The sequence below is a fragment of the Rhipicephalus microplus genome, chromosome X (assembly GCF_043290135.1).
Source record: "Rhipicephalus microplus isolate Deutch F79 chromosome X, USDA_Rmic, whole genome shotgun sequence".
Lineage (NCBI taxonomy): Eukaryota > Metazoa > Arthropoda > Arachnida > Ixodida > Ixodidae > Rhipicephalus > Rhipicephalus microplus.
Genome location: NC_134710.1, coordinates 387,869,969 through 387,884,148, shown reverse-complemented (window position 1 = coordinate 387,884,148; position 14,180 = coordinate 387,869,969). Strand labels below are relative to the sequence as shown.

Below are 14,180 nucleotides of genomic sequence, written 5' to 3'. Positions count from 1 at the left end.
CTCGAACAAACTTCGCCAGTAAACTACCTCATTGAGCCTCTTACGCCACCAACAGACTTGCGACGTCGCAACCGCGAGGTTGTACACGTCCAGAGGCTCAAGCAGTACCACAGTTCAATGCCGCCTGCACAGGACTAAGTCGCCAGGATGGCTCCTTTTTTTCTCCGCGGGGCCATTGTAAAGAAGAGGAAGCACTCCGGAGCAGAGACAGCAGCATCGAGCATGCAGCAGCGGCTCGAGCTCGGAAATTGCGGCTGGTGCATCGCCTTCCAAGCATCAACCTTTCTGTTTAATAAATCTCCTTTACACTATTAACACACCAAAAATGTTATTTATTAAAAAAATTAGTCCTAGTACCTTCAAGACACCCTGTGATTCATAAAATTGTACATGAAAGCACAACCTGTCAAAGAATAAATAAAACTTTCGTCAACGTAATGACAATAAAAAAGAACTGATTAAGTGCTGCTTCAACAAAATAATGATTCTGACATAAGGCCTACCGCTAGGCAAATTTATATTTGAGGTGTTGGTGCTCGCCTTGAATGATACTAATCTAGATCAGGTGCATTCCATCATTTGCATTTCCGATGGAGGCGGAAATGTTGTAGGCCCGTGTGCTCAGATTTGGGTGCACGTTAAAGAACCCCAGGTGGTCTAAATTTCCGGAGCCCTCCACTACGGCGTCTCTCATAATCATATAGTGGTTTTGGGACGTTAAACCCAACATATCAAATCAGCATTCCATCATTCCTATGCGTACAACTGCAACACAGTGGCAATCTTGCCTTTTAGTAATTGAACAAAATGCTATGGATGATTGTCTCCAATGAACACAAGTCATGCATGTGGATTTTGTCCATGTGTGTCGTTTTAGAGATGCTGTCAGCAGCAATGTACTTAGCATTTTCACTTGACTCGTCTGTTTCATCATTTCAGAGACCTTGCATATAAAATTAAGGGCACTGATGTAACAGGCAGGGATGGCCAAGAAGCTTTACCACGATCAGGCATGGAGGGAACTCCTTCTTTCACTTCAGAGACTCCCACAAGATTTAAAAAGGTGTGAAAATGTTGCACTTGTTTTGCAGCATGTGTTTTGGAGTGTACCAAGCTCTGTACAATCCTCAAAATGCAGGCGTTGTAGACTCTTATGTCAATTTGTACGCTGTGTAGTTATAGAATGTCAAAAAACAACCGGTGGAACGCTGGAGGCTCTAGTGCAAAGACTGTCAAGCTGATTTGTTCAGTTTTTTTATTCCCGCCCCCCTTTGCCAAGTATTTTGCTGCCATATTTATGGGCATCTCACACAGAGAATCTCGTCTTTTTGCTTTTGTTTGTTCGGCTGTGCTCACCATGTCTCGTAACCATTACTAGCAGGCAGGCAGATTGTTTCTAATTGGACACAACTAAGGATGAGGAAACATTTGAAAATTGTAAAGAAGTGAATTGCATTTAATAAGATTCGGTTTGCGAACGAAATTCGGCATATTCTAAGTTCCAAATATTTTTTCAAATAATCTCCTTTGCCAAAAAAAAGCGTAAAGGAATGAAATTTTTGCACATCGTGTTTTTTTTGCTTTAATTATTAAAGTACAGAGGTCTTGTATGTAGTCCATGTTGGCATCGAACTGTCAATTTTGTATAGACCGTTGATTAGAGCCTTTTGTTTACAACTCAAAAGATACCGAAGGGAAAGTGTCATAAATCCTCCATCATAATTTTGATGGTTGCAAAGTTTCATAGTAAAGAATGTATTGGTTGGGCTGTCAGTGACAGATCAGAATCCTCTTTCACAAGTTCTTGCTTATACATTTACATGAAAAAATGCATGCGTCTTGTTTCTACAAATTGTTGCAGATTCAGCATTCAGCACTAGTTTTAAAGGAGCACTGACATCAAATTTACTCATGTCAAGATTTTTGCATGCAGCAGTAGCTGTCGATCCCCAGAATCGATTCGCGACCCAAAATGCAACTGAGGGACATAAAATTGGCCCCGCATCTGCATCTTTTGCTGCAAATGTCGCTGAAAGACGTCTTGCATGTGGAGAAAGTGAATAAAACGTTTACTTGATGTTCAGCGCGAGAAAAATCGGTGAATTGTATTCTAGAAGCACCGCATTAGAGAGTCTCCATCCATGCAGCGAAGGCAAACGAGCGCATCGAGGTACGTTAGACACGAGCACTATCTGGCAGTTGTCTTCGAAAAAGAAGGAAGGTGTGCGCGCCCATAGAGAAAGATGCGCGCCTGTCTCGGAGGCGATAAGGTGTAGAACGCAAAGTAACGGGCAGGTGCCACCACTGTGTCATCTTAGAAAAACGTTGGAATTACTTGCCTTTTTGAGCATCAGGTTGTAGTCAGCGCAGCGTAATTAATGCCACACTCTTTAGAATTACTTATGTGTACCTTCTCTATAAAGCCAGACATACAAAATATTGATTCGTTAGTATGGAGCTTCTGATATGTGCAATAATTGCTTTTTAATTGACAATGGCACAAGTGTGAACGCTGAAACTTGAGCAATATTGGTGGGCGCTGCGGATGGGGTCGGCCGTTTGGGGTATCGCTTAGTGCTGCTTGGGGTATTGTTGAGGCGGACATACAAACATACAGACAGACCAAGATTTTCACGTCGAAGTTCCTCAAGAAAGTTTATCGCCTTTAATGACTCCAAGTTTGATTGATTTTTATTGCCGGTATCTAGCACAATTCAGAACGGCCGGCAAGCTTGCCATTTTTAGTTTTGGGAGCGCTTCCTCACAGTTACCTCCTGAGTATGCCACAGGTGACCGCGTTTCCACAAGGAGTGACGTGAGGCTCAGCTGCTTTGATAACATTGCGTCTGCTATGCGCACACGCTCAGCCATGCCTTGTCATCAGCCTTGTCACCAGCATTGCTGTCGTCGCCTCAAAAGGTATTGTCTAGGGTTGGATACGACAGTCTGGAGCAGGGAATCACCGCAGTTCGCTATGCCGTGAATCACTTTTGCTTCGATTGACCCTTTGCAGAACAGCGATACCAAAACGGTTGCCATTTGAAACAGCAATGAGGAGGTACCCTAGGATGCACACTTCACCATTGCTCACTCCTGTGTCTCAGTTAGCTATGCATATCGGAGAGTTCTGGCGCGCGCCCCATTCAGGTAGGCACGAAAGGGCCAGTGTTATATCAGTGTAGGGAATGCGCACTTGCGGAGAAATAGAATAGGTTTCCTGCTTGTCAGCTTCTTTGTCTCCAGATGGCCCCACCTGTCTGGCCTCTCACGGTTACTGCAGCAGTAACCTTGTATTACACAGAAGCAAGGATGTCTACAGATGAACTAAAATTCACTATTAACAATACCTGCGTGTTAGCGATGATATCTATCGATTCTATACTTCACTTTGATGGCTTTTAGCCGTATTGACGTGTAATGATATGACAGACACATTGCGCCTTGTCTGCACTTCCAGCCAGACAGCTCACAATAGTTTCCAGATACGCACACGTTCCCAATCATGCTCTTTTCTTTCGTCTTTCTCTTATTGGTTGTTTGCGTCTTGTAATTTCATGAAATCATAAACTCATCACTTACACCGGGCCATTCTTATGTGCTGTTCAAGTTTAAATGCATGACAAATAATAGCCCTATTGAATAAAGCATACCCATTGTAACCATGCACGTTATTCACCTTGAAGGACGCTGGAAAGGCATTGAGTTTCAACAATGAAGAGCCTGCTGGTTCAGCCTTCAGCACCTCTGTATGTCACTGTTATTTATTCACAATAACAGAACTACTATATGGGTTGCTGTTAAATGTACGCTTGCTCAAGACCTTCTTTACCCCAGCATCTAAGCTTATCAATAAGCATGACAAACGCAATGTGTAATGAAGCTAGGAGCTGAAAGTGTTCGAACTGATGCGCGTCAAAGACGAGCTGTGAATATATAAAGGTGCACAGTGCCTTTAGACTGCCTTGGAAGTTGCCCGAAAATTTTCTGTACACAGCTGACTCTAGACAAGCATTTTGATTCTCACATGAAGTTTGTAATAGAAAAAATAGGCTGTAAGCTCAGAGCACATACGAGAGGCTTGCTCTAGAGTGTGATTTCACTCATGACTTGCATTTGGAAAAGCTTGTTTTGAGCCACAAAAAGTGTTGTTTAAAAAAGCACGAATGTGGGAAATATGCACAAAGGGATACCCTTCCCAAATTGCAAAGATCCTTTTTTTTCGGCAATGGCTGCTGCGCCGCGCGGCGCTCCAGCCATCCCCACACAGAGACGGCTACTGCGCCGCACGAAAGTGACGTCACAAAAATTGTCATGACATACGTCGTTTCCGATTTAGCGCGTTGTTCGAATTTACCGAATCGGAACGTGGCTCAGCTGGCCAGCAGACGCTCACTTGCTACTGCTGCTGCTGGAGTACGACTGGTTGCTGCTTCTGCGAGCTGTCTACAGGCCTTGTTCTGCTACATATTCGCAAGCCTCGAACATCATCTTTATCGAAGCTCAACCGCTTATTTTCACTGCTATATTATATTTACTAACGTTGTTTATATCCATCCCAATACGTATTTTTGTGGTTTTTCGCGTATAGGCTGATTTAGCAGTATCTGTGCGTGGCCCTTTCTTTGGTCATCCGTGTTAACGTGCTTCGTATCTGTGTCGTAGTGCATTTGCGTAGTTGACAGCCGTGTTTTAGATTAAATATTCACTTTCTTGTTCCTTTTTTTTTCATGGTGTAATTCTGAATTGAAAGTGTGCGCAACATGACGCGTGTGTTAGTAGCGGGCGATTCAATGGTGAAATACGTCGACCAGTATTTCCCATCGCGCCGTGGCTTGTCTGTTAGCGTTGCCGCACACAGAGGAATAAGGATTGAGCACTTGCTCTCAATGATTGCTGACAAGCTGGCCAGTTTTGATATTGTCATTGTACATGTTGGCACAAACAACACTGTTGACAGTGTCAACATGTGCATGGACAAATATCGCCAGCTCGCTCAGGGAATCATCGAAAGCAATCCCACGTTGCATGTAGCTTTTTCTGCCATTCTTCCTCGGGGGCAGAATCGGTACCGCCAAGGGGAAGAACAGTTGTGTGATGTTTGTCATTTGAATGACCACTACAGGAATGTGCATGCCGCACTCGCACAGCTTTGCCTGGAGAGGGGCTTCACTATCCTGGATAGTCTTGTGGACAGCTGGCCTGGATTCCTGAGCAGGGATGGTGTCCACCCCAGCCGGCTTGGCAACAAGGTGCTGGCAGACTTCCTGCACCGTGAGGCCTGTGCCTTGTCCACCCATCTAGAGAGGAGACACATCCAACAGTCCTACAAGGAGTCCAAGGCATCTGCATGGAGTGGGTGGGCTCGGCAGGAGCACTTTTCCATCAACTTGGAAGTCGATTTTCCAGCACTTGGTATGCATGCAGTTCAATATTCTCCAGCAGTAGGTGGACCTTCCGCTGCACCAGCTCCTGTCTGGAAAACCAGCAGTGCTCTCATGCAGAGACACGAGACTGACCAACTGGCCAGTACCATTCATGGTATTGGCTTTACGCTCGTTGGTGGTGTCCGCGTTCGCTGCAAGGGAAGCAAGGCTTGGTGGACCTGGGACAGCCTGCCTTCCCCCATTTTCCATGGCACAAGTGTACCATGCAAGGGAAACACTGGGGAGAGGCCTATTCAGCCAATGATCCCTAGTCGAGGTGCAAGCACCACTTGTGACAGGAAAATAAGGAGAGCCTCACAGGAGCATGAGAGTGCTCATGTGCGCTCTTCTGTGGGGGAAGAGGAGGCCAGTGCTGGAAAAGCAGCTGTGCCACAGGCTGTCGGCCAGTGTGGCGACAGTGAGTGGAAACTGGTGCAGTCAAAGAAGAGCCGGCGGAAGGCTGCGGCACTGCACAAGCAAGAACAGAGCTCTAAACTGTGTGCAGACAGTGAAGGCAAAGTTCTTGCTGTGACAGCTGCCAAGTCCATCAGGTCCACTTCACCTATGACAGCAGTTGTGAGCCAGAAACAGATTCAGTCTGCTTCTTCCGCTGTCTGTGGTAGAAAGCCTGAAGGACGAGCCAGTGTCTCGCACAACGTCATTCGTGATAGTTTTAAAAAGGTGCAGCGTGTTCCTAGCAAGCAGTTGAAAGACTGCTCAGTTAGTTCCGCGACTCACTGTGAATCTGTCACGAATGACGCTGTGAACGAGGTTTCTGTCTGCAAAAGCCATCTACCAGCACTGACTCGGGATTGCATGCGAATTGAGCGCGATCCTGGCACAGAGGCTGGTGACCCTATGGAAGCTGGGTGCACTGCAGCTGTGCAGTACAAGTATTGTGAGGCTGCTTTGACATCCAGAAGCAGGCCTGCCAGCCCTGATGCCCAGGCTATTTGTGTAAACACTGGTGCCAACCCAACTGTCCTCAATAACCCAGTAAATACACTATATGGTGGGGGTAGCAAAGTTTATTTAAATGCAACATTTGATAACTTTCCTTCTTTTAAGAAAAGCTTTGATGAGTGGTGCACGGAGGGCAGGCATGTAGTCATGATAAATAAGAGTAATAAAAGTCCATTCACATCAGAAGATAAGGACTTCGAGTATATTAGGATTAAATATAGCTGCATTCACGGTCGCACAATAAAGCCCAGGGGGATAGGAAAGCGACCAAAGCAAGCTTACAATGGTACTGGCTGTGAAATGACAGTATCGGTAAGCCTATGTAAATCGCCTACTCTGCACTACAAGATAACTAAACTACAAGCTAAGCATAACCATCCCACAGAATATTATGATTTGTATCCTCAGAAGAGGCTCCTGAATCATGGAGAAAAAGAAGAATTCTTTGACTTAGCTAAATGTAATATTGGCGCAAAGGATTTTAAAAACTTGGTCGAGCAAAAAACTGGTAAGAAGTTAACTACAAAGGACATTAATAATTACAAGCAACGATTTTCTATTCCTATCCGCAATGAGCAGGCTCATGGTGAAATGGTTTTAAAGAAGGTAGAGACCTTGCTAAAAAATAATCCAAACTGGGTTATTCACTATGAAATGAATCAAAATAATAACCTGCAATTCATACTTCTTCAAACAACGCACATGCGTGAGATTTTGGAAAAGTATCCAGAGATTCTGTTTATTGATGGAACGTATAAAGTGAATATTGAGGGTTATATTCTTTACTCTATATTAGTTCAAGATGGTCGTGGTCGTGGGAGACCTGTGTGTTATGCCTTCTTACGAAATGAGACGACTGAAATTGTTGAGCCCATGTTCACAAAGTTTGTAGATTTCAACCCATTTGTTGTGTCTGCTTGCAAAGTAGTGATGATTGATAAAGATCTCAATGAACTGCGCATTTTAACCAGAATTCTTCCTAATTCTAACATACTTTTGTGTACGTGGCATGTGTTGCATTGTTTCCAGCAGAAGGTTAATGAAAAAGCTAGACAGCAACGTGATCAGTTGCTTCCTCTCTTAAAAAGCTTAGTTTATTCCCCCACTGAGCAAGACTACTTCGATAAGCTTGCTAACCTCCAAGCTATGACTTGCACAGATTTCATTTCTTACTATATGCATAACTGGCACTTGTGTAAGGAAATGTGGGTACATGCATATCGGCAAGCCCTTCCTACATTTGGTAATAATACTAATAATCGCATTGAGTGCCACAATCAAAAGATTAAAAATTATCTCTCTTCAAGCATGCATTTGGTTCAAGCAATAGAAGCATTGGTAGGTTACATTGATAATGATTCTTTATCTCTACAGTTCTCTAAGCTTAAAGAAATGAAGCTGAACCTAAACATAAATGATTTTAATGACCCATTTCAGCTAGAATTGTCCCGTAATTGCACTTCTGAGGCTACAAGTAAAGTACTAGAGCAGTATGAGAAGTTTAAAAATGTAAGTTATCAAGTCACTTCCACTCCTAATTCTTATGTTGTAGTTTCACCAAGATCACAGTACAGTGTTTCATTGTGCTTGGCTTCTTGCACATGTGCTTTTTATAACCAGTACACTCTGCCTTGTGCACATATTTTAGCAGTGCGTGACTTTACTAAGCAAGATCTTTTCGACAAGGCTTGCATACCAGACAGGTGGTGCAAGGATCATTTCCTGAGTGACAGCTGCACAACCACTAGTGCCACACCAGTGGTAACAAGCAGCATTCAGTCACCACCCTGTGTGAAGCTTGACACTGCACAAGAGAAGTATATTTATGCTTATAGGAGTCTTTGCGAAATGTCAAAAACCGTGGCTAACGTATTATCTAATTGTGGTGAGAAGGAGTTAATGGAAAAACTTTCGTCCTGCGAGGCTTTCTTCAGAAATTTAACCACATTTCCTCGTAACCAAACTTCAGCAGCCATAAAGGCTGCACCAGCTCAGTTAGCACAAACTACTGCCACAAGTTATCTTGGGCATTCTAACAGTACAAAACTTGTGGTACCTTTGGTTAAAGCAAGAAGGGGGCGGCCAAAAAAAGTGAGAGCTGTCAAGCGTAAATTTTTCCCAAATCAAGTAAAAAAGGTAGGCCTTGCAACTGTTAAAGTAGACATGCTAATTGTCTACAAACGGTATGCTCTTTCAGATGCAGATTTAAATGTTCTGGTACAGGGCACCTCCATATCAGATAGCGTAATCAATGTCGCACAGTATTTAATTCAGAAAAAGTATCCTACTTGTGTCGGCTTTCAAGATGTCTTACTGGGCCGATGTTTACAATTCACTCAAATCAAAGGCCCTTTCGTTCAAATCTTGCATGTTCAGAACCCCAATCATTGGCTTACAGTAACAAATGTTGGTGCGGACAAAAACACAGTCTTCATATATGATTCAATTGATCAAGATACCCCTCCTGACGCTGTTAGGCAAATCTGTCATATTCTAAAATTACAATCGCCAACATTAACCATTCAAACAATGAAGGCACAAAACCAGTGCAACACACTTGACTGTGGCTTGTTTGCAATTGCCAACATGTATTATATAGCGTCAGGCAGAAAACCAGAAACTTTGAACCTTAACCAAGTTATGCTACGCAAACATTTGCTGCAATGCATACAGAATGGTATGATCGAAGACTTTCCCCTCATAAACTCCATGGCTGCTCGCGTGCAGCCAAGAGATAGTATTTACAAGTTACATTGTGTCTGCCGGCAACCACAATATAGTGGGGTAGTATTGGACATTACTTGTGCAAGTTGTTCAAGAGGATTTCACGGAGGTTGTCTCGGCTCTTTAGCAGCTAACTTGGACAAAAAAGTATTCGTGTGTTCTCAGTCATGTTTGCTGGTTGCCAAGGAAAATATACATTTTTCTAATTAATAATAGCATTCCATTTTGGTGTAGACATATGGCGAAATTTCTAAGCATTCTTTATGTCTCCTCCTCTAATTTTTGCTTTTCTTTAAAGGGCCACTCACCGGGTTTGGCGATTTTGAGCTGACAAGTGCAATGCGCACATTGGGAGTTTATGGTCACGTCTGCCAAACATTGCAACTCTATGCGACGCGGAAATGGGTCAAATTTCAAAAAGAACGCTTCTCCCCCTTTTTTTCGGGTCGCGCCCCCAGAGAAGGAGGTTATGATGTGCAAGTATGTATCGCCCTACATACACAGCAGTGCAGTGACGTTGGTCCTATATGTATACGACTGTGCTCTGACGCTGCCAACAGTGGCACGTGACATGACGGAAATTATTTAACGTGACATGCGTAGTTAATGTAATTTGTTGCTTGAAGAGATTAATAAAACTTGGGATACATATTGAGACGCAATAGAAGAATGTGTTTGTCTTTTGCATTTTTTCCCCGTGAATTGCAACGAGATGCCGAGCTAATGTGCTGGCGTTTCGCCTGCGTTTGTGTCTCCGCGGTTACTGCATCAAGCAGACTCCTGTCCTGGAAAAGAAATTAATGGTCCTGCGCATTCGAGCACTCATTATGCTCATCTTTTCAACCGCATCAAAGCCAGCGTTTCCAAACAATGTCGCAAGAACAGGCAGTAGGCACAATACAATGCTGGTCAACAAAACGACACCGCTCGCGCGCTCGAGGGTTGGGCTTGTTTGAGCACGTCATGTGCACGTGACCTCTTGGTTGGATGCTGGAGAGGGTAGGAAAGAGATTTGGCTGGTGAAGGCTACACGGGGGAGTGGCAAGGGTTTTGAGCTTGCCTCATTTCATCCTTGTTTCCTGCTGTTAATAAAAGAAGAAACTGTTTTCTCAGCTCATAATGAACCGATTGAAAAACTTTTTGTGGTATAATGCTCTCCGTTAGATACACAACTTCCACAGTTTGTTATGGGACCTGGTGAGTGGCCCTTTAAGGACTGACTTCAGGGATCGAAAGTATGAAGTTAGGCATGTTGGTAATGCATAACGGATCACATAGCACAAAAATTTGACCCAGGACAAGAGAAGGAACAAACACGAGTGCTCCCTTCCAAGAAGATTTACCTTGAAGAGCAAACACATATATACTCCTGAAATGTGAAAATCAGGCAAATCATTCAAGACGCCCACAACTGCCATGCGCAAATATCTTACATTTTCAAAAAAGACAATTTGACAAAGCCCGAGACAGAGTGCTGATGCAGTTCAGCTCTAGTCTACAAATCCTCTTTGCCTCGATAATTTCTCTTGTCATTTTATTTGTTGTTTTTTCTTCCAGCAATAATGATGTCCCGCAAAATCATTTTGCAGCCACACGTGCAGCAATGAACACCCTTGTAACCTCAAGAATGGTCGCAATCATTTCTTGGCCTTGCACTGCAGCAGGTGTGGCTCCAAACCACTTTTGTGTGACACCATTATCATTGGGAAAAAAAAATACAAGAGAAATTGTCGTGGCGAAAAAGATTTGTAGACTAGAGCTGAACTGCATCAGTACTTTCTCTCACTCTGTCTCTAGGGATTTGTCAAAACGAATTGTCTTTCCTGAGGACGTAAGGTTTTCGTGCATGGCAGTTGTGGGCTTTTTGAATGATTTGTCTATTTTTTGCATTTCAAGAGTATATATGTTTGCTCTTCAAGATAAATCTTGTTGGAGGTGAGCACTCGTCTTTGTTCCTTCTCTTGTTCTGGGTCAAATTTTCACATTATGTGATGAGTTAACTTTCTGCATGCACCACCTTATTTTTTTTCCTTGTTGTAAGCTAGTGGTGGAGCGTTAACTAGAAGTACATAAAAACATTGCCAAATGTATGTTATCCCAACGAACCAAATTCCTTTGTTGAGGCAATCCTTTCTGTGGCATTCCTTCTTTATTGACTTCTCATCACGTCAAACCTCAAACCTATCTCTTTCATAAAAGTTCTAGAACTAGTTCTTGCTTTGTTTTGTTTTTTTGCCAAAAGTAGAAAAACTTCCCTTCGTTGAGCAAATTTTCCTGAACTAAAATATATTCATATCTAATGCACGGAATGAAAAATAAAAAACAAGAAAATTTATAGGCTGATCACTAAATGTCAATTGAATAAGGATTTCGGAAATAATACTATGAATGGCACACAACAAATACTCATGCATGCAGCCTTTTACCATGTGCAGCTGTAAACTGCAAACAAAAAGTATCGGATATTGTATATGATTTGCTTTTTTTTCTTTTCAGCAACAGTAACTTGCCCTTTAAGAGAAAAATATGAATATAAAATTTTCAAAAATAGTCATTTTTGAAAACCTGTCAATATATCAAAATGATTTAGTTGATTCATGATTATGCAAGCAGTTCTTGCATGCCTGTGGCACTGGGATTGTTAATGTAGGCAGGCTGAGTTTGTAATGATCTAAAGCCTCAGCATTTTAGTGTTATATTACAATATAACATTCAAATATTTTATGAATTCAACTATGAGATTTGCTCACAATGAGTTTGCTACAAATTAAGCAACCAAAGTCTGTGTATATATTGCCCACATTAACGTCACACTGCCACAAGTCTCTAGGCGGAGCCTGACCGCTACAGAGCGCGTTCTCGGGTGGCGGATAGAAAAAAGTCTTGCAATGAAGTGATGCTAAGCAGCTTCTATTAATAAACAAGACTGGCACTTGTGCCCGCGGACCAACAGGCAGAAAATACATATGACAACAGGAGTCTTTTCACTGCTGTGGTGGGCAAGTTGAAAGTTTCAGGTGCCATTTTTTAAACTCTTTGATTTATCTGTTGTTTTTTTCGTCTGTTTTCTTCATCTTGTACAGGTCCAGTACATTGTGGACTCACCCTGTTGTCAAGTCATCAGGAAGTTGGATGATGCTGTCTTCTTCTAGCTAAATTATGCAACTACTAAGAAGGGCATCAGAATTCTATTTTGTACCGGTTATTTTACAAATAAATGTTAGTAAAATTTTTCTTGGTTGTAGTAGTGTCATTTTGTACTCACGGACCATAACATTACATAAGACAGGAATTCAAGTGCACAGCAAAAAAGTGCTGCTATGAGCACCTGTTATCAACATCAGCTGGTCATTCTTAATTTTGGTCTTTTATTTATCGCACATCGAGTAGCCGCAATTGCTTGGTTTACAGGCTGAGAGAAAATTTAGCTCCGTTTCTTACACGCCAAAGGTTGCTGGCAGTGAAACAGCGTTGTCAGCATTTTGATAGATACTTTGAAAATGAACGTGAAAACGACGGAGGGACAAGAGAAAGGCGAAGTACTGAGTCTTTCTAATCTCGTGTCTCCGTCGTGTTCGTGGGCGTTTTCCAAAAATGCATAGTTTCCAACTCGACCTTACTGATATATTGTGAAAACTTTATGAAAACATGAATCCCCGAAGTTAAGTTTAAAACTTTCACATAGAATGCATCACTTCTAGCATCAATAGTTGAGCTATTACAAAACTTTGGTAAGTCGCAATGCACGTAAAAGCAAGTATGGTCAAGCTTCACTGCCTTGTGAAAGCACTGCGGTAAAGCCAGGGTGAGCAGAAGAGCATTACATGATACGAAATGAACGCATGCACAGGCCACTTGTGCATCAAACAAATATAAGCATTGGCGACTGCTCAGGCCAAGTATGCATCTTGGCGAGTCCTTTTCAAACAGACAAAAAGACAATTACCAAAAGATGATTAAGTTTCACTGCATGGAAAAAGCACTGTGGTAAAGCCAGCGTGAGCAGAAGAGCATTACATGATACGAAATGAACGCATGCACAGGCCACTTGTGCATCAAACAAATATAAGCATTTGCGACTGCTCAGGCCAAGTATGCATCTTGGCGAGTCCTTTTCAAACAGACAAAAAGACAATTACCAAAAGATGATTAAGCTTCACTGCATGGAAAAAGCACTGTGGTAAAGCCAGCGTGAGCAGAAGAGCATTACATGATACGAAATGAACGCATGCACAGGCCACTTCTGCATCAAACAAATATAAGCATTTGCGACTGCTCAGGCCAAGTATGCATCTTGGCGAGTCCTTTTCAAACAGACAAAAAGACAATTACCAAAAGATGATTAAGCTTCACTGCATGGAAAAAGCACTGTGGTAAAGCCAGCGTGAGCAGAAGAGCATTACATGATACGAAATGAACGCATGCACAGGCCACTTGTGCATCAAACAAATATAAGCATTTGCGACTGCTCAGGCCAAATATGCATCTTGGCACGTCCGTTTCAGGCAAACAAAAGGACAAATACCAAACTATGATCAAGCTTCACTGCATGGAAAAAGCACTGTGGTAAAGCCAGCGTGAGCAGAAGAGCATTACATGATACGAAATGAACGCATGCACAGGCCACTTGTGCATCAAACAAATATAAGCATTTGCGACTGCTCAGGCCAAGTATGCATCTTGGCGAGTCCTTTTCAAACAGACAAAAAGACAATTACCAAAAGATGATTAAGCTTCACTGCATGGAAAAAGCACTGTGGTAAAGCCAGCGTGAGCAGAAGAGCATTACATGATACGAAATGAACGCATGCACAGGCCACTTCTGCATCAAACAAATATAAGCATTTGCGACTGCTCAGGCCAAGTATGCATCTTGGCGAGTCCTTTTCAAACAGACAAAAAGACAATTACCAAAAGATGATTAAGCTTCACTGCATGGAAAAAGCACTGTGGTAAAGCCAGCGTGAGCAGAAGAGCATTACATGATACGAAATGAACGCATGCACAGGCCACTTGTGCATCAAACAAATATAAGCATTTGCGACTGCTCAGGCCAAATATGCATCTTGG

The 14,180-nt window shown here is 42.6% G+C and overlaps 1 protein-coding gene across 2 annotated transcripts; it reads left to right on the top strand.

Moving 5' to 3' along the window:
- Nucleotides 1-4,535: 4,535 nt before the first annotated feature.
- Nucleotides 4,536-12,289, top strand: LOC142776437 (uncharacterized). Of its 2 annotated transcripts, none has more exons than XM_075880088.1 (2): nt 4,536-5,412; nt 12,194-12,289. In XM_075880088.1, exons 1-2 carry the CDS (start codon nt 4,761-4,763, stop codon nt 12,244-12,246), a joined length of 705 nt encoding a protein of 234 aa, XP_075736203.1. In that variant the 5' UTR covers nt 4,536-4,760; the 3' UTR covers nt 12,247-12,289. The 2 variants fall into 2 exon arrangements, with proteins under 2 accessions (XP_075736203.1, XP_075736204.1); XM_075880089.1 differs by having other exon boundaries at nt 4,536-5,352; nt 12,194-12,288.
- Nucleotides 12,290-14,180: the final 1,891 nt, after the last annotated feature.